At 33.0% G+C, this 27,521-nt stretch overlaps 1 protein-coding gene across 3 annotated transcripts in view; it reads right to left on the bottom strand.

The window, feature by feature from the left end:
• Positions 1-27,521, bottom strand: part of Pdgfc (platelet derived growth factor C) — a 198,055-nt gene that overhangs the window by 80,273 nt on the left and 90,261 nt on the right. For 2 of the 3 annotated variants that reach the window (XM_046459125.2, XM_058583889.1), the window contains exon 2: positions 7,577-7,769. In XM_046459125.2, the coding sequence (XP_046315081.1) occupies positions 7,577-7,769 (193 nt within the window). Of the gene's footprint in view, positions 1-7,576; positions 7,770-19,215; positions 19,277-27,521 lie in introns of all 3 variants that reach the window. The other variant, XM_046459126.2, reaches the window with a different exon arrangement.

The following is a 27,521-nucleotide window of genomic DNA, read 5'->3' as shown; positions in this document are numbered from 1 at the left end:
TTTCTTGGTTATATCACAAGTAATACAGTAAGTAAAACTGCTGGATAAATTGGGAAAAAGAATGTTTTAAAATGTAATACTCTACTGTCATGAGAATTAGACAATTGTTTGGAGGACCAACAAACACAAGAATTCGAGATTTCAGTGAGGCAAATATGCCTGGGTTTCTGGAGTATCTGCTGAACTGTGGCATGCAAGGAAAAGTTTATGGAGCCCCAGGGGGTTACAAGAGAAACTTGCATAGGGATGTAAACCTGCCCCTTCCCTTTTACTCCTGTCACCCACACAGGTCTCTCTGTAAAGGGTAACCCTCAGTGGAGGCCACAGTGATATGGTAGCAACTAAATCTGATGACAGACTTTTCAACAGCAGTGAGATAGAGGAATGGTATGTCAAGAAACAAACAAACATAAAATTCTACTTTCAATCTGATTAATGTCTAAGAATGAAGGTGAAATAAAGACATTCACAAATAAGTATTAACTAAGTACTGAATACCAATAGTCATTCAATCAAGAAACTTAAAGATAGTAGATAACAAAGTAAAATAAACCTGTGAAAAATTTGTGAAAGTTAAGAAGAAATAGCCAGCTCTGAAAATGAACACATAGGTAAAGGTAAAGAAACATGGATTATAATGCAGTAATATAAAATACTCTTGGAGTTAAAAAAATATACAAAACTAACATCCTCAGTAAATCTGCAAACAACTCTGGTATAGGGATGACCATGGAGAGAACCAATACCAGTTCATGCATAAAGGACTAAAATCAAAGTCCCACCCTATTAATTACTTATAGGAACATGACTTGACTATTTCATGTCTTCAGTAGAATCCAGAAGACTCTCGTCCAGGAAAATAACATTACTGTTTCCTACAGGAACTTCCCCCAAAGAACCATTAAGTCCTTCAATAGAAAGCAGCAACAGAACTAACGTTGCTGAACTCAGGCCTCACTACCCTTGCCTTGTTGTTTCTGCCAATTCTAAGCTATGATATATGATTTCTTATCCAACCAATTCCCTACAGTAAAATATCTGTGTTAAAAAAAAAAAAAAACCCTCAAATTAACAAAACCTGGTTTTGTTTTTACTCTCTTATATGCCACCACAGCTGCAAAGGTGGTATTCTCCATGACACAGTGTAGTTCGGTTCCACCAACAGGATGTAGAAATAACTGGGTAGCTAGCATTCAGCTGTAATTAATGTGTTCTAAGGTTAAATGTTCCCCCTTAGATCATAGGGATTCATACTGAATGAAGCCATTCTGAGTGATGATCACCATGACTGACCCTGAGTAGTCCTGACAGGTTTTTGCTGCACAGTGTCCCTGAATACTATAATTAAACAAAACCATCAGAGTATTATGCAAGGCTGTTATGATTTAGACATGAGGAATCCCCCAAAAACTCACGTATGAGACAATGTCATGAATGTTTAGAGATGAAGTGATCAGGTTATGAGAGCATTAACCTGATCAGTGAATTAATCCACTCATATGGATTAAGGAAGGGGAAAGGTAGTTGTTGACATAGGTCACTGGGAGTGTGCTGAACTTGAGGTTTTAATATTTTGCCCTTGGTGAGTGGAACTCTCTGTGCTTCCTGGCTGCCGTAAGCTGAGCAGCTTTCCTGGGCCATGCCCTTCTGCCATAATCTTCTCCATCACCTTAGACATAGAGATACGAAGTCAGCTGACCATGGACTGAATCTCTGAGACTGCGGGCCAAAGTAAATGTTCCCTCCTCTCAAGTGTTCCTTTCAGGTATTTTGGTCACTGCAACAAAACCTCAATAAAAGAGGGTCAATATAACTGTACTATGACATGAAGAGTGCCTGGAATGTGCCTATAGTCTGTTATTAGCTGAAGATAAACCAAGTACATTCTGGCTTGAGTAAAATAACTTTTGTCCTGCCCACTCGACACACCACCTCCTTCTGTCCTAAACTGCAGAGATCTACTGGTCTTGTTGCCACCTAGGACCATGCTTCTGTCAGTCCCCAATAAATCATGTTCTGTGCAATTCTGGATCTGTCTACCTCTCTCTTATTTCAGGGGACACTGAGGTCAGTTCTCATAGGGTGGACAGAGTTGTCCCAGGAAAGGAATTTCATATTGTGGGAAGAGGGTTAAAAAAAAATCATTGATCAAATTTAGATATTATTTTGTTAAGCATGCAGTTCTATGGTGGTAATCAAAAACAGAAATTGAAGTGCAATTTCTAAATTTGTAGAAAAGAAAAAAGAGAATGAGAAAATAAATTAAACAAATATAAGACAGAAAACAGAAGAAACCAAAAAACTAGTATAAGCAGAACTTTCAAAATAATTAATGGAACAGAATACCCATTAAAAGGAATCAATGTGCTAGATTAAGTTCTATAATGAAAATACAAAGATATTTTCACTGAATCTTTCTTTTTGATTCTACTCATGTACCTTTCAGAAAAGACAATCAACACACAGGAAGACACACATTCTAAGATGCATGTACATCCAAAAGCATAGAAAGACAGCCAGACAAAAATAATAAACAGAGACCTGCTGTAGCTGCATTGATATTAGGCATATTATACTTTGAAGTGAAAACAAAACATTGATAAAGAAGATAAACAAGATCATACATATTAACATGCATTGACTGATGTAATTTTAAAAGATTTAAGGCACATATTAACACACCTGCAAGGTGAAACTGATATATCTACTTATCCTCTATTGGGAGAATTTAATATATCTCTCTTAGAAAGATAATTTATCAAGAAGGAATATCAAGAAATAACATCAAGATATATCAAAAACAAACAAAATAGGGGAAGATTCATATGCAATGAGAAGCAAAATTGCCAAAAATGATGTAATGGATATAAATTGAATTCTATATCCCACAATTCTAAATGCATCATTTTTAAACCCTATTGGGAATAATGATATATCCAAAGCAAATAAAGCAAATTTTAAGTTTCAAATCATACAAAGAGGCCAAAATCTTTATCAAAACACAATTAACCTAGAAATCTGTAATAAAAAAATTCTTAGAAAGTCGTGTGTGTGTGTGTGTGTGTGTAAGATTAAAAATTGTTTATAACCAGGCATGGTGGGGCACAGCTGTGATCTCAAGTAATCTGGAAGCTGAGGCAGGAGGATCACAAATGCTGAGCCAGACTTCATAACTTAAGAAGACCCTATCTTAAAATTAAAATAAAAAGGGTTGGGGATGTAGCTCATTGATAGAACACCCGGGGGTTCAATCCTCAGCTCATGACTGATAAAACATTGCTTCTATATTACCTATGATTTTAAAAAATACAACAAATATTATTAAGGTAAGGAAGGAAGGTAAGGTAAAGGAAGGAAGGAAGGAAGGCAGTCAGGCAGGCAGATAAGCAACCAAAACCTTCTTATTAAAGAATTTTGGAAGGTGGAGCTTTATCTCCTTGAAGGCAGATAAGACTAAAGTTACATAACTCCGAATAACATTCTAGAAAGTGAAATATATTACATTACCAGGGGGAAACCCTGGAGATAACGCCATACCTAAGTAACCAGGTTAACATCAGCAATGATAAGTGAGATTGACAGCATGTGCCTTCTGGTATGACAACAAGGACAAATGACCTTTGGAATTCTCCCTCCAAATTCATAACTTCAGTGCAATCATGAGAAAAGATTTGCAAAGTTTAAATTGAGAGACATTCTACCAAAAAATACACGACCAGCACTCTTCAAAACCATCAAGTAAAAAAACACAAGAGAGAAACATACAAAGTTCAGATTTGTACAGATTCAGTTTGTAAAGAGACACTACAATTAAAGGCAATGTGCATATCCTGAAAGGGACATGAAGTGGAAAAACTGCTAGCATCCAATTAAAATCTGTAATTTAGTTAATAGTATTGAGCAAGTGTTAAATTCTTAGTTATGGAATGTACCATTGTTACATGAGATGCTAAAATCAGAGGAACCTAGATTAAGTGTTTATGGAAACTTTCTGTACTCTTTTTTCTACATTCTGTAAATCCAAAGTTCTTCCAAATTTTAAACTGATTTTAAAAAGGCAAACTGTTGAGCTGGGGTTGTGGCTCAGAGGTACAGTACTTGCCTAGCACGTGCAAGGCCCTGGGTTGGATCCTCAACACCACATATAAAAAATAAATAAAATAAAAAAGGCAAACTGTCTAAAATTGGCAAGAAAATAGTTGCCTAATAACACAATCAACCACTTAACAAGAATTGGAAAAGAAAGAGTAAAAGAATATAAAGGAGGAAAGAAATCCTTTTTTACTTGTCATAAGCCAAACGATTTTTTGCATAGATCTAAAATAATTCCCAGAACAATTGTTAAAATAAATAAAAGAGCTTAATGAGTCTGCCAGATAAAAAGATCAACACAAAAATTGACTGCATTTTCATACACCAGCAGTATACAATTAACAGTTTTCAAAAAGAGATGCTTAGTAACAATGTATTAGTAATCTAGAATTAAATCTAAATAATGGATGTACAACATCTTCATAAATAAAAATTTAAAACTATATAAATATAAAAGGAGACCCCAATAATTGGAGAAACGTAAAATTCTCAAGGATAAGCAGAACCATTATTACAAAGATGTCAATTTTCTTCAAAATGATCTACACATGCAAACCTACTGGAGTAATCACTGCAACAGTTTTCAAGGGATTTTACAACCTATTTCTAAAGAATATATTGGAAGTCAAAATGTTCCCTAAGGGGGAAAAATGAGGTTAGTCTTCCCCTAACACAAGCATTTATAAAGTAAAAAAAAAAAAGTAAGTAAGGCAGTGTCATTCAATTAAGATTCACACAAGCAACCAAAGGAACAGAACAGAGTGCAGAACAGATCAGACCACATACAGAAATTTCCACGTCCTTAGGAAAGGAGCAGTATTCAATAAATGATGATGGGATGCTACTGGACCATTAAAAAAAAAAAAAAGTCATAGACCACAGACAAAAACCAATTGAGTGGATCAAGGACTTAAATACAAAAAGCAAAATTTAGGTAGTCCAACAGACAAATGAAAACTAAACAAGAGATGTGACAAGGCATTTCAGAGAAAAGGGAACAAGAATGACCACTAATAAATGAAAATCTCTCAACCCCTTTAGTAACCAAGAAAACAAATTCAACTTAATGATAAGATAACAATTTCATATTATCAGAACTTTAAAAAAGACATCTCAAAAGTTGTCAAGAATATTGTACAACAGAAATTTTTGAGTCTTAGTAGATGGGTAAACTGGTCACTTTAAAAATAATTAAACTCTACCTAGTAAAGTTGAAAATGTAAGTATCTTTTTTTAAAAAAAAATTTGTAGTTGTAAATGGACAGAATGCCTTTATTTTATTTGTTTATTTTTATGTGGTGCTGAGGATCAAACCCAGTGCCTCATGCATGCTAGGCAAGCACTCTGCCACTGAGCTACAACCCCAGCCCCAAAATATAAGTATTTTAAGACTGCTGTCTCATCATTCTTAGATGCAGACAAATTTTCTTGCATTTGTACACAGGCGAGCTAGAAACAAGCTAACTGTTCTTCAAAGTAGAAGAGACAGAAAAATTTAACTAGTTATCCAATGGAACATTAGACATCAAGGAAAACAAGTGATCTAAGCTATGAGCATCAACGTGAACTAATATTAAAAACATAATACCATTAGGTTTTCCTTGTTTTGAAATATGTATCAAGTCACAAAAAATCATGATATTAATCCACTAATACATATTCTAAAACAGGCTAACAATAAACTATGTATCATAGGACAGTATGAGGAAAACATACACATGTTGAAAATTATTGAGAAAATCAGAAAAAAAGTGAAGAATTTAGGACAATGATTATATTCACAGAGAGAAGATGATCAGGGAGGAACATGAAAAGGGGACCTCAAAAGCACTGAAAGGATCACTTTTCTAAAGTTAAGTCACATTCTGGGTAAGGTTGTATCACACATTACTTGTGACATGCAGGACTGATAGTTTATTTTTATTATTTAATAATGTACATTACACACACATAAATATGTACATATGTACACACATATAGTATGCTTCCTTTTCTGTAAAACTACCATTTAGGTGAGAAGTTGCCACATGGGCCCTCCTGATATGGACTTGTGGGAAATGGAACTCAGGTAAAAAGCAAAATAAAATGCTACTCTTCAAACTGCCACTATTGTAATAAACTCTTTTGTCTCTGACCAAGGAGTCTCCTGTCTTCTTCTAATATCCATGAAATTTTGGTGGACAAAACTACTACTTTACAAGGAGGGCAAAATCTTAGATCCTACAGAATTTTTTAAAAGATTATGAGATCTTACTTATGAAAAGTAAATGAGAGGTGTGCATGGTAGAAAATCCCCTTCAGAGGTGAAAGGAAAAATTAGTTTTAGCATTTGCTGAGTTACAAAATATAAATGAGATCTAGTGCAGCTAGCCCACATCCCTGGTCTCTGTTTCCTCGTCTAAAGAATGGAAGAATGTTAACACAATTTTCTGAAGACAGTTAGCAAAGCTCCTAATTCTGGAGATTTAAAATCATAGATGTAAGGGAAAAAATATAATATGAAATGTATAGTCACTGAACAAAGAAATATGAAAAATAGTATGCAAAAGCTAAAGATAAAAATTGTGATGACAGCAAGTACAAAGTTTATTTCATGCATATTGAAATATTTATCTATAGTATATGATAAAATAAAAATTCTCTTTTAAGTTGTGAATCAAAGAGAAAATAAAGGATCCTGTGACAAAGTTCAAGTAAAATATTTTCATGATACACGAATGCCACTGAAGTGAAAAATCTTCTATAAGACCACCCAACCTTGACAAGTGTATTCATATGGGATTTAAAGAGTAATATTTGTATGACATACAGTAGGTGGTCTTTTGCGTGGGTGAAAAATTCCAGCTGACTTTGGTTCACGAATGCTGCTACAAGAATTATGATGAATTCCCACCTATGGAATAAAGTTAGCTTAAACTTCAAATTCTGCTGTCAGAACTATACTCCTTCTTTGTGATGAAACATTCAAAGTTCTTAATCACCTCTGTATGTAGACCATGTATCTATCAATTCAGATATATATAGAAATAGATATAGCTATGGATCAGTATGCACATCTAGATAATATATACCCACAGATACAGCTTTTCCTTTAAATTGCTTATATTTATCTTATTGATTTGGTTATCTGGGAGCTCAAATGTAAAATTATTAGCACTAATGTTAATTTATGTTTTCTAGCACAACTGCATTCCTTTACATGAATTTCTGTTCTCTATTCCTTTTCTTTTTTTATACACTTTTTTTTACCAAAAATTAACACAAGTCACTTTAGAAATAGAAGTAATAACTGTTTATGTATATTTATGTGTCTTCTCATTTTAAATGAAGACTAAATGAAATACAGCATAAATAAGGTGGTAACTTTCTTAGCTCATTAGAAAATCAAAACAAAGGTGCCATTTCAAAGTACAACAAGGAAAAAATTTGAAAGACAACAGTTGTTAAGTTCTGTCAGAATTCCAGGTGAAGTATGCTAACTTACTTGCAAATGTCATCTTCTGGGTCTTCCAGCCCAAATCTTTCATCAAATGTAAGTTGTATCCACACATTTTCCTCTGCTACTAATCTCCATACCAAGACCATATTTCTTGGGTAAGTATGAGGAAACCTTGGGCTGTGAATACTCCCATTTGTAGACACAGTAATAATTCTCTCATGCTGGGGATTTTGTACTCCTAAAGGAAAAACATAAGAGATGGACATTTTTTTAGAGGAGACATTTTAAAAATTATAGGTTTTCAAAATTTCACATTTTACTCCAAACAAGTGTTCAGTACACTTGTGAACAATATAAACCAAGCACCACTGTTTTCAAACCACATAAAAAAGGTTATTTCAACATTATTAAATAAAATCCTATGTTTTAATTCTTTAATCCTACTTAAAGAATATAGCAAATTCATCTTTTTAAAGCTAATTACCAAAGTGTCAATCATCAGCTCTGTAGAATCCTAAAATCACAATAAAGCTGAGTTAAGATTCAAATTTCCAAGAAATTATCAAACATAAACCATATTACAATAAAAATAAGCTTCATATACTATTGCTTTTAAAAATACAAATAATGAGGCTGGGGCTGGGGCTTGCAGTAGAGCACTTACCATGCATGTGTGAGGCACTGAGTTCAATTCTCAGCACCACATATAAATAAATAATGATCTATCAATAATTAAAAAAATTAAAAATGCAAATAATGATTAATGTACCCTAATTGTAAACAGCAGAGCCCAGGGAATAAGTAATTTAGAGTTTGTATGAATATCACATATGAGAAAATATGAGATAGTTGAAGAAAAATAAATGTGAGGATAAAAGAGGCAGAAATTGAATAATAAACTAAGAAGTTATTTGCTCTTCTTATTGATCTATTAAATGTCAATCAGCACACCACACCACATGCCATTTAAAGCTTTTTACCTGCTTCTTACTCTTAGTGCTTTCAAAACAGAGCTGACAAAATAATCTTAAAAACTTATGCTTACTTAGGGGCCCATAATTTTGGAAGAAGGATCATCCAACACAACCTCAACATTTCACATGAACTGAAATTACTAAAGGAACTTAAAATGTAAAAATGAGGTCAAAGTTATGGTCTTAATGTGTTGTTATGAGGAAAATAGTAAGCATTAATCAAAGATGTTAAAATATAAGAAATATTGCAGAACACCTCAGGGCCTACATATACTCACTTGAATTCTGAATTTTCAGAGGACAGCATGAAATAGATTCCAAGTTCATTAGGCATGGATTACTTTACATCTTGAATTATTTTACATCTGCTAAAGTATGTTGTTAATAACATCTTTCTTTTGATTTGAATGTTGGGATACATATTGAGGGGAAGGGCAAATTAGCATTTCTAAAATAAATCTGTTTTTATACCCACCAATTTGAGGGTTAAGTGAAAATTCATAATTGCTATTTGTCAAATGAGCAGTCATTCTCTCACTCAAAAAACCCCTGAAAAGTAAGACAGCTATGGTGTTCAAGCCAGAGAGTCCATTTAAGTAGATTAAATACTACTACTACTACTAATACTACAATAATAATAATAATAATAATAATAATAATAATAATAATAATAATAATAAAACTTTTAAACTATCCTTCATTCAATTTGCAGTGTAATTTTATAAATTTTTAAAGCCCTAAACAGCAACCCAAATACATAAAGTGGGGAGGGTGTATTCATTTCCTCTGATTCTGTTAATTCAAACTGCAAAGCACATAATGAAATCTTCATGCCAAGATATCTAACACTCCATATTTTTGGTCAACATTTATACACTCATAACTTCATGAGAACAGATTTAACCATAGTAATTCTGCATTCATTTTGATGACTGAGAGATCTACTCCCCAACACTGAACATTGGTTTGTAGTTACAGAAAGATAAGAGTATGATTATTCATTTACCCCTCTCTCAACATCCAATGCCATAGACATTTATATTTACTTGATATAAATAAGATAAATCTCATTTAATTCATTTCCTCTTGTCCTTTCCCTTCAAACTTCAATACAGATTTAGTAAGTCCTACTAAATTGTCAATTTTACACTTTACATTTTTCTTCTTTGCATTTCTATTAAGAGTTTCCTCCCTTTCCTCTTCTCTATGACTTTCATTTGCTATAACTTAATTCCCTTTTAACTAACAGATTTCCCAGTCCCCTGTTTCCCTACTCAATATCTTAAACTTCCTGATTGCACACCGGAGATCTCACTTCCTAAGTGGTAGACGGAAGTCTAAGATGACCCCCAACATTCCTCATCTCTCAATAAACCCCTCATCGTAGTGAGCAACCATGGGCTATTGCTCCCAGGAGCAGGTTAGTTGAGTCTGAGTTAATCAAAAGGCAGACAATTTAAGTGTGCCTAAACTAATCAACTGAGGCAATAAAAGAAGCTGGGTCCTTCTTCAGCTCAGAGGATTCAGAGTGTGAGGGAGAGTCAAAAGGAGAGAGATTCTTTGTTGCTGACTTTGAAAATGAAAAAGGCTATCTGGCAAGGGATGTGAGAAGCCCCTGGAAGCTAAGAGTAGACTATGACAAGGAAGGGGGACCTGAGTCCTAAAACACCTACCATCTGGAAGAACCTAGACACACGTTCATTTCCAAGGCCTCTAGAAACAAGGCTTTTTGATTTTAGCCTTCTGAAACCTTGAGCAAAGCCCAATAACAGGAGGCCTTCCCTTCTGACATGGGGACAGGAGCATTAACAAAGGGAATTTTAAGCTGCCAAAGTTGTGATAAGTTCTTACATAATATTAGAAAACAAATACCATTCTATTGTTGTGGAAAGCTGGTTAGGTTGAAGGTATGTCTTTGTGTTCTAATCTCCAGCACTAATTATAGTAATTATACCTACTTTTCTTTTGCTATTCATGTTAGGCAGACTATGTTAACATTATTTCACATTGATAAATGTATCTAAGAAACTTCTTGAATTTAAGAGACACTTCAAGACAAGGGTCATGAATTCCTTAGAATATTATTAAGGTTAATTAATAATTAAAATTGTTTTGAGCAGTGTAAGGATAAAAACCATTTTAAAAGATGTATTTGTGACTTTTAAAATTACATAATCTAATTCTGCCTTTCTTCTCATGAAAATTGCCTAAATTTTCATGATCAATAAGCAGTTTATTCGGTATCACGTTCCCCCACACTGGATGCTAATATCTGATATTGCTGTTGACTATAAGAATTTATATGAAATTATTATTACTTCTTTTGTGCCCATAATTTAGCACCGATATATCTCCTAACACAGATGGCACTATCAAGTGAGATGGATTTTCCACATACTGACAAACTACAACATTATTAAGGAAATGATGATTGTTAACTATTCGAATTAAATTCTTGAACTTTGGTTACAAATATTTCCTTTAAAACAAGCTGTTGTGGGCTGTGGTATCATATACCTGTAATCTCAGTGTCTCAGGAGGCTGAGGCGGGAGGATCACTAATTCAAAGCAAGCCTCAGAAATCTCGTGAGGCCCTCAGCAACTTAGTGAGACCCTATCTCAAAATAAAAAATAAAAAGGGCTTGGGGGCTGGGGATGTGGCTCAAGCGGTAGTGCGCAAGACTGGCATGTGCAGGGTGCTGGGTTCGATCCTCAGCACTACATAAAAATAAAATAAAGATGTTGTGTCCACCGAAAACTAAAAAATAAATATTAAAAAATTCTCTCTCTCTCTCTCTCAAAAAAAAAAAAAAAAAAAAGGGCTGGGGATTTGCTCAGTGGTAAAACACCCATGGGTTCAATCTCTGGTTATTAAAAAAAAGAAGCAAAAACTATCATTCTCTAAAGTTTCTTCCAATAATTACATATTTCAGAAGTATTTACAGTAATAGCTTATATTTAGGTGACTAATTTTTTTAATGAATTAATTTTTCAGGACAGATTTATTAAAATTGAGTATCTGTCTTCTGAGTTTCTAAACAAATGACTCTGCTTCACAAACAACTGTGTTCACTCTTTCATTTAAAATCTAGAAAACTACATGGCTATTAAAAGATCTGAATTCTATTTTTATATCTTCAATCAAAAAAGCTCATGGCTAACATGCATATACTTAAACTTAGGTTAACATATTTTTCCTTGTAATTCATAACTGTGTTAGAGTATAATTAAACATCATTTAAAGACTTGACAATCTAGCCTGTATCTGTGGTTAAAAAAAAAATTGTAATTTCTTTTTAAATTAAATTGCTGCACCCAAAATATTCACCTAAACATGCCATCAGGTTTGCTACCCAACATGTGATCTGCACATGACTATCAAAGTTTTATGTGAATCTCAAGCAACGAGGGCCTGTAATCAAGATGAAAAAAAAGAAAGAAAAAGCAACAAACATTAAGTTCTACGAAATAAGAACTCTGAACTTAACAGTTCTGTTGTTTTAAACATCATCTTTTCAAACATAAGGTTATTATATTTTAGGGATGAGACAAGTATGCAGTGTTTTTGTGACTACTCAAGGTACCAATTAAATAAAACACATTTGTAGTCAAATGACTAAAATATTGACAATGTGATCCTTGCAATGTATACTGAAACAAGAATAAATCTTGTATAGCTTAGATTTAAAAAGAAAAATATATGTAAACACTAAATTCTGAAAATTGTAATTATGTACAAAGTCATTTTATGTGGTTCAACTCTTCTTAAGGTAGGAGTACTGAAAATTAAAATGAAGAAAAATATATTAAAAAGGAAAACAAAAGTGATTAATGATGTAAACAGTGTAAAATAATTTAATTATATAGATATAATAATATTATAATTTAATTATATAGATATATTATACTCTGTATGTATTAAATCACAGCAATTAAAATCACAGCAACTCCAAAATGTTTGCCTTGCATGACACATGGTTTATACATTTAAAAATTTATTTATTAAGGATGAAAGAGAGTGATAGTAAGAGAATTATAAAAATAAATAAAAGTTGTAATATTTCAAAATGATATACTACTAAGAAAGATAGCACTAAAAAAGAAGTTTAAGGATAACATATAACTCATAAAGATAAATGATACATGTCTTTCTGTATTCTAATATTTTAAATTGATTTTAGCATAAAAGTTCAGAAATGAGAATCTGGGGGAAAAACAAAACAAGTCTCCAATCTTGGTTTGGTTTTACCAGCTTTAAGAATTCTGCTTCTGTTTCACAAGATCAAGACTGTAACAACCTGTCACCGATAAACTGGTAGACTTCACAGATGTTCTGCGGGTTTAGATGTTTTCATTTCCAGATATACACTGTTTTCTTTTTTCCCCTTTCCCACCTCTTTCTTTTTCTTGTGCTAGTGATTGAACCCAGGGTTTCTTTACCACTGAGCTACATCCCCTTTTTAATTTTTATTTTTGAGATGGGTCCTTGCTTAGTTGCTTAGGGTCTCACTAAGCTGCTGAGGTTGGCCTTGAACTTTTGATCTTCCTGCCTCAGCTTCCTGAGAGTCAGTGAGGAAAATGTGTCCTTGGAAACTTATGTCTCTGGGAAGCACTTTCCCCAATAAAGCCAAGGTTTCTGACATGTTCTTCTTCTTCTCCTCCTTTTTTTTTTTTTTTTTTTTTGACTGTGCTAGAAATTTAACTGAAGGACTTCTCTACCAGGCCACTGTTTTCGTATTATGTAAAAAGCATTTCATTAATAATCACTGTATCTTATTTTTCATTTTAGAAATTGGTTAAAATCCTAAGGTTCTCTCTCTATACACACACACACACACACAAACAAAGCTAGTTCCTTTTTGTCCAGAAAATCCAGAGGAATTTCATTCTAACTGTATTTTCTATAGATACAAGATATAATTGAACTTTAAACACTGACAAATATCTCCCACATCAATTCAACCTCTATGGAAGTAACCTATTGGCATGCTTAATGCTTTTAATTCCAATCATTAATACAAAAGTATGATAATATAATGGACAGAAAATCCAGACTCTAGTTTTTTGTTTGTTTTGTTTGTTTTGTTTTCTTGTTTTTTTATCATGGGTTGGATCTACCATTTCCCATATCTTTAACACAAATAAAACAAAAACAATCAACAAATCTAGTTTTGTTTACCTTAAACTATTTATAAATTCCAAGAACAAAATGTCCACTAAAAGAAAATGAAAGAAGGGGTTTCCATATTAAGTAAACCGCAAAAACTAACAATCATTTGGGATATGTCCAATTGAAGTTCTTGAACTTATTTTAGATAATAGTCATTTCTGCTCCTCAAGGAAATGAAAAACCTAACACTATATACTGAGAACCTACTGTATGTCAGCACCTCCCCAGGAGCTTAGGACATCAGAAAATAAACAAAGCCCTGTCCTTTTAATCTGATCACCTTTTGTGTGTGTGTGTGTGTGTGTGGTGCTGGGGATTGAACCCAGGGGCTTGTGCATGCAAGGCAAGCACCCTACCAACTGAGCTATATCCCCAGCCCTAATATGGTCACTTTTAAGTCTTCAATATAGTACCATTCCTAGACCATGTATACCAGTGATTTAATATTCATAAACAAAACCCAGTTCAGATGTAAGCTTCTTAAAAATACAATCACTGATTTCAATTTACATTCCTTTAATGTAATGCATATTTTAATTACAATGTATATGCTGACTGTATTCTTTTCCACTACACTATGATTTCAAGGTGGCAAATTATTTTTGTTGACATCCATATCTAGTTTCTTCTGAGCCTGGCACCCAGCACTATCTAACACACTTTGATAGTGTAAGAAAACTTGATACCCTGGGACAAGGCAGAAAACAATTTTAGATTTATATTAACATTTCAACCACTACTCCTAAGTTTCCAGAGACTGTACAGAATAAAAATAAGAAGATTTAACAATGAATACCCACTAACTAAAGTCCTTTAATTAACATTTTATATCCTACTCCAGGTTCATTTGTTTTAATCTACACATATATCACAGCTGAAGGTGACAAGTCAGAGTACTCGTTACTGAGACTTTCCATTTTCTTATTAAGCCCATTTATTTGTAAAATTAGAACATGCTCTATAATTTGCCACTCTCTGAGAATACTACAATTGCAGTAATTATTTTACCAAAACTCTGAATTATGAATTGATGAATGACAGAATCTGTTATTTTAAGCAAATCACTGATTTATTTTGTATCAACTGGAATTAATCAGTGATTTGTCTAGAAATTCAAAGGATATGATAATTATACAAAATAAAATAATTACAAAGCAGTATATAAATAAAGGAGAAACATTGACTATCAAATTCTGTTTAATACAATGAGAATAAAAATTTACTACAGATATCCACTTTCCTGATGCTAGAGAACAGGAGAATGTTATGTAAGACATAATGCAAAACTGGCCATACGTATAAAGGTTCCAGTCTCAAAAAGATCAAAGTGATTATGCAAATAGCACTGACTTTTAGGCAATGATTTAAAATTTCTTTCTATAGGCTGACTAAAGAAGGAGGAAAAGAAACAATTTGCAGAAGTTTTACTGTTTCACAATGCTAACATTAAAAAAAAAAAAAAGATGTGTCATTCTTTTGAATATAATGAGAAGTACAAGAACTAAACCATTAGCCTCTTAGTCCATGGAAATAGTTGTAAATGAAGGCCTGTGTTCAGAAGTACACGAGGAAAAGTTAAAATAATGAGAATTTTCCCAGGGTCCCCCATCAATATTATGACAACCCTGGATAAAGGTGAGACTGATCCTACCCAGAAACATTCTGGGAAATCAATACAAGCCCATTTCCTTTGTTGCATGGATCACTCTAATGCACAGATCAGAGTGAACTCAAAGGCCATTTTTCAACACTGGGAGACTAGACAATTTTGAGTGTAAAAGTGAGACTCAGAAGCATGGTAGTCATTTAGGCTGATAAAAGTCTGATAAAAAGGTCAATGCACAAAAACGAGCAGATATATCACTGAACAGAAAAGTTGAGCTAAATCATACAATAAACTCACCTCCTCTCTGGGCTTCTCAGTTACTTTAATAAATAAATCACTTTTACTATTTGAGCCAGTTACAGTTACAATTTGTTATAATTGCAATCAAAATCATTATGTAGTAGAAGTGTTTGGGTTTGCCTGGGATAACATTGGTTTAAATCTGTTTCCCTGGTGTGATTATTGTTAGTATCCACTTTCACATTCAAAAACACCTCACTTTACATCATAAAAGACCCATCAAGTAAGAGCTATAAAATCTTCCTGTATTGAGACATATGATTTAGAAATGGTCAGGATTTGACAGCCTGGTATTTTAAGCTTCTGAGTAATCATAAAAATAACCCATTTTGGTTTTGTACAATGGAGTGACTCTAACATGAATGCTCAAATATGGAAGAAAAACTGACAATAATCTTTATACCTATTATGGCACAGGATAAATAGTCAAGTGCATAAACACAGAATCTCTTTACGGCCTTTACACACACCAATTAGTAATGAATATAACTGCATACACATATAATCACACACCCTAATATTGTAAAACATGTTTAGGCAATGCTGTTTTCTTTCTTTGTTAAGTTGTACATTACTTTAGACACCATGAAGAGGCCAAACCAGAATGTAGAAGAGAGATAAATTAGGAGTAGTTCAATTACATAAGAAACATTCACCTTAAAGATTAGTGAATCAACTCTCCTATTGAATTATATTATTATTCAATGTAGAGAGTATCAATATTAGGAGTTCTGAAATGTTTTAAGCAACAAATACCAAGTAATATTATTATAGCAAAAAATGGCTAACATGATTAAGCACAAATTCCTATTATATATACCTTTTAAGAAACAAATTTAAGAGAAAATATTTTCAATAAAGAACATCTGTTCTTGAGTCTCAGGATCTACCAACTTTCTATCTGCATGGGACATATAATTTACAACATTCAGACTGGAATTTACCAGCAATCTCCAAAATGGCCTGATGTTACCTCCTATTTCTTTGTGAGTTCACAATGACTAGGTAAAGTATTGAAATTCTGATGGGATAATTTTTAGAATTTACCAATGAAAATTACAAGAAAATGACAGTCCCTACAAACTTAAGTCTTTCACAGATTTGTAAGTCCATTATTGTCTGTTTTTAATGAGAATTTAAAATGTTTAAAATTTTTTAGACTAAGTTGTGCATTAGGCTAAGCTGTGCATTAGGCAAATGAATGAATCCTAAGGAAAATTGGTAGGAATATATTTATTACAATGTTAATATATTCAGCCATATATGTTATTGCTGAAAATGAGACTACTGTTTCCGGTTTGTATTTAGCATTTCACCTTCAAAAGTGTATGCATATAATGTATCTGTAATGAGTCTATGACTCATGAATTCTACCCTAAGATTAAAAAAAAATTCAGTCATTTATATACAAAACATATCCTCCTATCTTATATTTCAGAGTTACTAAGTGTTGTCAATTAGTGATAAAGTGTTTACATTTCCATAAGAAATATTTACTATTTACAACTTATGTTTGTAGCAAGATAAGAGATTACTACATTGTGTTTTTGTTTTTTTTTTCAGGAATTCCACATAATGAAATCTGGAATAAATACACTGGGACAAGTCCACCTGTCATTAGACAAAGTATAAATAAAATATGCTTATGAATGTCCTAACCATTCTGCTCTGGTATAAACCACTGCCTCCCCAACCCATGCACTACCCTTTAACAATTTTTATTCATTTCAGTGATGTAAAAATATGAAAAATGTAAATGTGATGTATTTAAAAGAAACAATGACTGAAAATTAATAAAAAAACATATATTTTGGTGAGAAAATAGGGTCCTTCTCAAAACACACATTTAAATAATGATGAGGATACCCTGTGCCAACCTATTCCATTCCAGCTTACCCTATTTTATCAACTAGAAGGGTTGGGGTTAAAGAGTGAATAAACATAAAGAAGATTTTCAGTATCCTTAATTCTAGAATGGCCTTGAATATATCCATTAGCTGGATTCTTCAGCCACTAGTTTTATCACAATAATTTTAAATTGAGCCAAACATAAAGGAAAAAGAGAGCTGAAAAGAGGAGGTGAAATGGAGGAAGGAACATATTGCAGGAGATACATGGTTTTACTCAATGTAGAGATTGAATTTGACTTAACCAAGTCCACCAGAAGTTCCATTTGTGAGGCGAGATTTTTCTCCAACACTCCATTATCACTAGTCCTTTCAACATTGTTCAAAAATATCTCCTTCCTTGTCTTCTGATCTCAGGGGAGACTCTGAGGATATGTCTGTCAGATTGGACATCATCCGACACCACAAGATTTGAGAATCCCTCTTTATGACATCTGCACTGTTTATATGAGTCTAATCCCTGTCTGAGCAAATGGAACAGCTGCATTCATGACCTCCCAGAAGTGAACAGACCTGTCTGAGCACAGCATTGCCTTGAAAATTCTTGCCTCTGAAAGCTAATTTTGAAGTTGAAAACTCTCCACCCATGTTTCCCTATGAATCCACCCATTCCTCTTCTGAAAGAAACGTAATATTTTCCATGAAAAAAAAGAACAAAAAATATAAGCCAATGTGGGTTGGGGGAAAGAAGAAAGGAGAAAACTATTAGGAAAAATGTACAAGTTATAATTAATGTAATTGCAGCAATTGTAACGTTATTAATTATCTTGACATGGGGCTGATATCCCTATTCTCAAGTTGAGGGCTTTTTAAAGAAAGATATGCATAACATAAGCCTTGGAGACAACTGTACTCATCATCTAAAACATGAATTACAGAGATCTATTACTGTACAACCACACAAACCACAGAAATATTTTATACCAGTTATCATACTGCAAAGTTTGATCACAACGTAATAATCTTGTTAAAAGTGAACCAGTGCAATTTCAGAAAATTTCTAATGAGCAAGCAAAATACCAAATTCAAAAAAAAAATACTGATATAAATACGTACTAAGGCTTACTCATCAATTACCAAGAAAGTTTTATTTGTCACTTATTTTTGAATTTTTTTTTAACTTGTAGACGGACAGAATACCTTTATTTTATTTATTTATTTATTTTTATGCAGGGCTGAGGATCAAACCCAGTGCCTCACACATACTTGGCAAGCACTCTACCACTGAACCACAACCCCAGCCCATTATTTGGCACTTTCAGCCAAACAAAAATACTAATGAATGAACAATGGAAAAGTACCAGAGAAACACCAGAATAATAAATTACAGCTCAGTAAAGAAACATATCTTTACTCTCTCAACAGTCAAAATAATTTGTCAGGTAAAGTCATATTTAACATGTCAGAGAATTTCAGGAAATGAGAACATATGTATAGGCATTCCAGCAAGCACACTGCAGTGTGAAGACTATCAGGGATATTGTGAGAGTAGCACTTGAGCCTTGGAATGACTAGACAGAAGTTGGGAAGAGCAAAGACGTAACAGCCAACATCAAAGAAGGTGTTCAGGTCTCCACTTGTTTGTATTAGAGCTACTGGTAAGAACATTATTCCACCTAAAGAGATTCTCTTGCTTGCTTTAAGATGGCTTGTATCAATCTTAGTTATAGTAGAGTGTAATGAGACACGTTTTTTTAAAAAAAATTAAAAACATATGTTTTGCTTACCTTTTAAATGTTCTTTCTCCTCTTTTCTATGCCAGTCCAGATGCTTGGGTATAGTTCCTCCCTGCCAGTAGATGGAGATAGTAAAATTGAGTCTTTTGGTGACCTTAGATCCTAATCTAGGTGGTTCAGAATCTTCAATGTCAGATTTGGGTGGTAAAAAAAATAATTTGAATGATGGAAAAAGACACATAAAGCTCGTAAAAATAGCTGAGTCTGTGAAATGAACTTATATTATTGGTCATTTGTACTATTCTTTACAGGAGAGGTTCTTGGCTGGCATAGAAAAAAATAAAAGAAAGAGCATTATTTGGTATACAATTCCTTGACTCTTCCTAGATCTTCCTACTCTTCCTAGATCTTGCTCATTCACTCAAGTAACATCCATTGAGTATCAAATCAAAACTACAAGTAGTGACCAGATACTTTCATGTACATTATCTAATTCATGTTTTTAATAAGGCTGTGTAGCATTTGATATCCTTTATTTTTTTTCCCCGAAACTGTGTATTTTAAAGTTCCATATGGTGAGCTGGCTCCTGTGTGCCAACTTTCTGAAGTCCTCCTGATGGTCAAGATTCTCAGATTTAGGCAAAATCAGCTTCCTCTTTTTATTGCTAAAGGGACCTTCAAGTTGGAAACTCATTTGCTAGTGATAAAAAGTGGTTTTGTTTTATTTTATTTCAAATTAATACAAGTCCTCCAACAGCTTTGCAGGAAGAAATTTAAAAAGTTAAAGTGCAGTCATTTTGAAGAGATTAAATGGATTTTCAGAAATACAACTAGATTCAGGAATAGAGCTTTATGAAAAAAAAAGTTTTTTGTTTAAAGACTGCATACTGCATACATTAAAATGCATGATTGCTGATAATGACTTAATAAAAGAATAAAATTATTATCATTTTCAAAAGCTAACGGAAGTATACCTAAATACCTCTTGAAGATGATAAGAAGCAAACTAAAAACATTCCACACTGAATTGAAAACTGAAAAAATGATGAAATAATTGCTTCCATTTTTCTCATTCAGTTCAGTAAAGCCATTGAATTTTCATAAAAACATAATTTGTGCTTCTTCTTTATTCCAAAACTTAGTTTAAATCTCAACATTGCTTGTAGTCATAGTCTGTGACTTGGTTTCAACACAACACATTTTTGGAAAATATAGGCATTACAGAACTAACTGAGAATAATACTAATTTGTTCAAGAATTACATTATTCATGTAAAAGTACTCTTATAACAGTACCTAAATCATTCTGCCCAGATGCATATACTAATATTTAATCATCCCAGTTATTCTTATATGAATTTTTGATTGTAAAACTCTTGATTATACAAAAGATTTCATTTCAATTGTTACAACTTTAAAAACTAAAAGTACTGAGCAGATACTTCTCAGAAGAGATATGAATTTTCAACAAATATGCAAATTAAAACTATACTGAGATTTCATCTCACCCCAATCAGAATGGTAATTATCAAGAATACAAATAACAATAAATGTTGGTGAGGATGTGAAGAGAAAGCTACACTCATACATTGCTGGTGGGAATGCAAATTGGTGCAACTACTCTGGAAAACAGTATGAAGATTCCTCAAAAAAACTAGGAATAGAACCACATTTGATTGTTACCCTATTTCTCAGCGTATACCCAAAGGATTTAAGATCAGCACACTACAAGTAACACAACCACATCAATTTTATAGCAGCACAATTTACAATAGCTAAGCTGTGGAACCAACCTAGATACCCTTCAATAGACGAATGAATAAAGAAAATATGGTATATATAGTAATACAATGGAGTATTACTCACATAAAGAAGAATGATTTCATGACATTTGCCTGTAAATGGATGGATATGGAGACTATCATGCTAAGTGAAATAAGCCAGTCCCAAAAGCCAAAGGTCAAATATTTTCAGAAATATATGGAACCTAATCCACCACAATATAGAGGAAGAGGGGAAGAACAGATATGCAGTAGATTAGACAAAGGAGAATGAAAGAAAGGGAAGGGGAATGGGAAAAGGAAAGACAGTGGAATGAATTTGACATAATATTCCTGTATACATACATAAATATACCATAGTGAATCCCACCATTGTGAATATCCTTAAGAATGGAATACTAATTAGAATAAGATATATCCTATATTTGAATATCAAAATGAATTCTGCTGCCATGTATAACTAAAAAGAATGAATAAAATTTTAAAATTTTAAAAATACATATCATTAAAAAACTAAAAGTAGCACATATACTTTTTTCCCTATGAAAATAGAGTGAGGCATCACAATAAGTAGGGTAACCATACAATTTCTTATCCAAATCAAAACATTTTTAACAATGAAAGAGAATATTAATAATTGTGTCAGAGCAAGAGAGATGATCAACTTCAATTCCCAGAATCTGGAACACATGATTATCCTAATGACAAAAGATAGCATTAACCTCCAATCTAAAGCTCTTGTGTCTCATTGCTATCTGTTCTCTTTGTACTTCATCACACTACTTAGGACATCTTTCAACTTAGAAATCTACTAGATTGATTCACAAGTATGTTTTCCTGTTTGCATCCTGATCAACTTACCACTGGGAAACGCATTTTCCTTGTTTTCAGAAACATGGTAATATCCATTATATTTACAATACTTTTTCAAAATAGTTTAAAACAACAAGGACCCTAACAACTCTCTTTAATTGTTTTTCATTATGTTGTTTGTGAGATCTGTCCAATATTACCAATCAAGAGGAGACATTTTTCCCAATTATTATCAATTTACTGGATTCTGGTTTTCTTCTCATGGCTGGATCAAGAGTTAACTCTACTTACAAATTTCACGTTGGTCCAGAATTTAATACTCTATAAAAAGTGGTTAATTTAGAGAAGGCAAGTAATCACTTAAAATATTTAAAATGTGTTATAATATGGAGAAATGAACTATACTAAATGACCAATATGATTCCACAACCTGTACATTTGCTAAATATTTCTTGATTGGCTTAACTAAAAATTTCACCCACTGACATAGTTATGAAAAAAATCTGATAGACCTTATATGGGTTGGTTCTTGGAGTATTGTTGCCTTATGAAAGTTATTTTTGTTGTTGTTGTATTCATTTTTGTTTTTCTGCCTTAAAAAGAACAAAAAAAGATCCTCCACATTGCATTTAAAAAGACACCAGCAACCTATTTTGATGACATAAAATCTATCCAAATGAAATAGAGTTATGTGAAATTCATGTCTGGAATACGTCAACATGATTTACAAAATCTCCAAAATACGACTTCCAACAACTGCGATATTCCATCTAATAAAAATCACATTCAGAAAAGAAATTTTTCTTTCCTTTCTGATATCAGAAATCAAGTATTTGTTTTAAAAATAAAATCTCCACTGTCTTAACCAGACTCAGGAACCACATATATATACTACTAATAAATGATAATCCTGGGATTTTCTCTTCGTGATTGTCTTCCTTCCACATTTCCAAGATCAAAACTTGGGGGAGATAGCCTGATGCTTTTATTTTTCTATGCTAGATGTGAGTTATAAAAGGTAATGTTTAGAACTGGTTTTAAGTGCTGCGGTATGGTTGGATAATACAGTAGCACCATTATGGTAAAGAGCATGCCAGCAGGATGACCTAGACAGAGGAACATAATAATGTAGGAAGCTTTTGAGACAAAAACAAACCTTAACGTGATTTGCTAAATAATGTCTGTAATCCTCTGTTCCTTTATAATTGCTGCAATTATAAAACTAGCCTTCAAAACTCCTCAAGTACGCTAAACTTCTGAACCACCTATTTAAAAACAAAAACCATTTTCTGATCCTTTTAAAGGAATGGCTTGACAAACCCTTGAGAATCTGATGAAAGGTATGGATGCTCAAACCAGAAAATTATATACCTAAATATATACTCTCATAGTTTTCACACAGTAGCATACAATTTCAGACTATTCACTCAACCCCCGGAAGCCATCTATTAACCCTTTTATCTATGAAATTACAGTGAAAATGCTTTCTTCAAAAATAACATGGCAATTATAAAGCAAAACAAACAATGGGTTTTCTGGTCCAGGAACAGAAGAGCTATGTGGCATTTGAGGGATTTTGTTTTTTGATTTTGATTTTTTTGTTGTTGTTGTTCAATTCTGAGAATTGATCCAAGGGCCTCAGGTATGCTAGGCAAATAAATGCTCTACTACTGAGCTATATGCCCGGCCCTAATTGATATTTGAAAATACACAACACACACACACACACACACACAAATTTTTTTTATTTTTTATAATTGTAGATAGACAGCATGCCTTTATTTTATTCATTTTTGTATGCAGTGCTAAGGATCAAACCCAGTACCTCACACATGCTAGGCAAGTGCTCTGCCACTAAGCCACATCCCCAACCCCTCACACAATTTTTATATAAAAACAATGACCATGCACACACTTCCAATGCAACTGTTTAAAAATATTTAGTATACTGTCAGGAAAACTGTATCTCCAATGTGTAATTTGTAACAATCTAATAATTCTCTGTAGTCATTAATTAAAAAAAAATAAATCCAGGGCTGGGGATGTGGCTCAAGCGGTAACGCGCTCACCTGGCACACACAGGGCCCTGGGTTCCATCCTCAGCATCAAATAAAATAAAATAAAGATGTTGTGTCCACCAAAAACTGAAAAATAAACATTAAAAAATTCTCTCTCTCTCTCTTAAAAAAAAATCCAGCTGAGGGTTTACTTCAGTTCTAGAGCATGTGCTTATGCACAGGAACCCAGTTTAAATCTAAGAACTGAAACCCAGCTCCCCACCTAAAAAGTTAACTTTTGAAGAGAAATGTTAAAGATTTGTTATAAAGAAATGTTTACATAAAAGCATATAGTAGATCATTCAACTGTACCCTTGTATTTCAATAAGGATTAATTTACTAACTTCCCTGAGTTTCACAGCATGCTACCTGTTTGAGTCCAACAGAAAAGGTAAGCAATACACACATTTTCAGGGACTGATTTGATAACTGGTTTCTATTAATGAACCAACCACCAGGAAGCAATTGGGAGATAAGAGTTACAGATTCTCTTAATGGTTTTATTTGACTGGGTCATATGGCACCACTTGGGAAATCTTTCCTATTTTAGATACTCAACAGAACTGCACCCTCTTAATGCCTGGAGTTGGTTTTTCTCCAAAATTCTGTCCTCTTTTTATCATCTCAAAGTACTTCCTGGATTCAAATTCATATCTTTCACAAGCATATGCTCTTTTAAATCTACAGCAGTAGCTCAGAACTTTCTTCCAAGTCACAGTCTCATTCCCAGGTGTCTCACTAAAATTCAGTATATGCTACTTCAAACTCATGACCTTTATGAGCTCTACCTCCTCCTCTGCTTTATTTTTTAATTTCCACATGTGGATTCACCATTTCACAAGCCAGTTAGCCTCATAAATCTGATCCATTTCACTATCCTTTACAACAATGTTGCCATTGTAACATGATTGAGAAAATTTTTAAGTTAAACATGGACAAACACATGGTTAATAGGCGATACATATTTATTGTTGTTGCAATTGTCTTCAATGTAGAATTATTCAACTTGCTCATATTGTAATATTTTTTCTAACAAATCTTCAGTTTTCTAGTCATTTAACCCAATAGTTTTGTCATTTGAAAATTGCAACACCATATTTGCATACTATTTGGACATATCTATGAGCTAAACAAAACTATGTTAAAATGAACAGATAATCTCATAGCTCTTTAAAGAATCAATTTAGGAAGTAAAAATATTTCACCAAATGATCTTGTTCATGTCTGTTCTTACTAAACTTGTGAGTGGAAAAAATTTAAGAAAGGCTGGTTCTGCTTTGTCTTTTATTCTTTAAACTGGGTGAAATTTTGTCATGCATACACTAAGGGTTAAAATTAACACAGTCTGATTGTGAGTCTTTTCTAATCAAAAAATATAGACCTTAGGGCTGGAGTTGTGACTCAGCAGTAGAGCACTGGCCTGGGATGTGCAAGGTGATGAGTTTGATCCTCAGTACCACATAAAAATAAATAAATAAAATAAAGGTATTGTGAAAAAAAATATAGACCTTGCATGATGCAAAAAGACATTCTTTAACATTTGAACTCTTAATGTTTTAAAAATATTTTTGATTATGTTATGAATTATGATTTATTTGACATTTTCCTATATGAATAGTCAATATTCTATCACTTATTATACATTCAGATTTTCCTCATTCTGTCTCATATCTCAATACATCAAATATGTGAATGAATTTTTAGCCTCTCTGTAATTTTTTCTTGCACAAAAATACACTGCTTAATTATAATCAAACTCAATACATTGGCTACTAATGTCCCCCTTTCTTTCTGGCAGTGCTGGGGATTGAACCCAGAGACTTCTTAATACTAAACATGCACTCTACAGCTGCCTGGCCCTTGAGTTTTCTATATCATTGGACAGAGTTTCTGATCAAGTTCCATGAATTCTGCAAGAATTTCATTGTAGTTATACTTTATAAAATCACTTAGAAAGATTTTACATGACTATAGTATTAAATTCTCTCACCAGTAAACATGATGTCACTTTGTCCTTTTGTTTACATTTTATGTAATCTTTTTCCTTCTAATACTACTTGAGTAACTCCAAATGCAGTTACTGAAAATAAAGGGGCTCAGCATAAAACTATCTATAACAATCGACGAGCAATGGCAATCCACTGGGCCCTGCCAACTGGGAAACACTAATGCCAGGTTTGGGACAATATTCCAACCTCAGTTCCAAGGGTATGAATAAAACAGATGGATAGTGGAAAAAAATAACCACTGCTATATCCTTTGAAACTCTCAAACGTTAAACTTTTCTAAATATTGGTTGCCTCACCCTGAATTTAAAAGCTATTACTCTAGTTTAATTCACATTTACAGCCTTTAAGAATTCTCTAGCTACTATTTTCTTAAGTTTTAATTGTTTTCACAAAGATCTTACATCTCTTCTTTGAAAAGGTATAAATTTTGCAGTGGTTATTAATAAGATCCTCTTATCATTATATTTACTATGGGAGTCTGCTCAATAAATTTAGCATTTCCTTAGTACTTAGAACACTGAAATTACCTTGTAGAACACAGGGAGGATTCATTCTTCTCTCCTTTCCAGAAAGAAAATTCATTGAACTCAGATCCTGTCTGTCTTGTTTATTACTACATTCCCAGCAACTAGAGAACATTGCCCATAGGGGGTACAGAACATATACCTGTTGAATTAATATATTTCTATTTATCTAAGGATATGGCTTAAATGTAACTACGTAAATAGTCAGAGTATGTCTTAACAGCTTTATGACTTTGTAATCCTCTTATCCAATAAGAGGATACCAAAGAGAAGTGAGATTGTAGCCAGGAGTCATTAATAAATTAGAAGACTCTGCTCACAGAAATGATTGACTTGCTTCCCTATTCATGTCTCTTCTACCCATTTCTTCTTTACTTCTTTCTATGTGTTTATTACCCTTTAATGTCTTTTTTAATTCTTACTTTAGCAAAATATTCTTCTTCTCGCCCAATGTATTACCAAAGGAATTTCATTAGAAATAAAGCTTAAAGTGTTTTGACACAGACAATATTTCCTGATGTTATAAAACTACAAGGCTGAGGTGAGCTTAAGGAAATATTTTTGTCTTAAGTCTTGAATGAAAAGATGAGCACATGACATTATATTATCTTCCACTTCTAAGAAGCTTTCCTTTCAGGTCTACCGTTTCTGTGAAACTAGCTCCTCCCTATAATCGGCTTGAACAATGTATTATCCCTGCTGTATATCAAGGGCTTTTATCTTCTTCACCTATAAATAAAATTGATATTATAAAGTTGCTTCCACAAGGCTTATTAATCCAAATATTTTTTAATGAAACATGGGATGAATGCTTCAAAAGAATACTCAATCCTAAACAGTTGATACCTAAACACCACAAAGATTAAGAATCCTTTTAATACAAAGCCATTTCCTAAGGGCTACTAAGTGACTCTCACCAGTACATGTCTATGCAGTTTTACAAAGTTTAACCCAATTTTAATACAATTTGTCTATCAGTTCTTGCTATATTTATACAACCAAAAAAACCACGCTTTGTAAAAGTGTTTAAGTTTCATTAAAGAAACTCTACAAAGAAAAAAGTTAAAGTTGAAAAAAATAATGAAAAACATTAAATGCTGAGTGGTCTGAAATACTCCACATAGAGGGTAAATCCTTTGGGCAAAGAGGATATTCACATGCAGGAACGTTTTGT

Source organism: Marmota monax, unplaced genomic scaffold (genome assembly GCF_021218885.2).
Source record: "Marmota monax isolate L192 unplaced genomic scaffold, Marmota_monax_Labrador192_F-V1.1 WCK01_AAM20220418_F8-fsc00002, whole genome shotgun sequence".
NCBI classification, from domain to species: domain Eukaryota; kingdom Metazoa; phylum Chordata; class Mammalia; order Rodentia; family Sciuridae; genus Marmota; species Marmota monax.
Note: the sequence above shows the minus strand (reverse complement) of the source record. Positions and strands in the feature narration are given on the sequence as shown.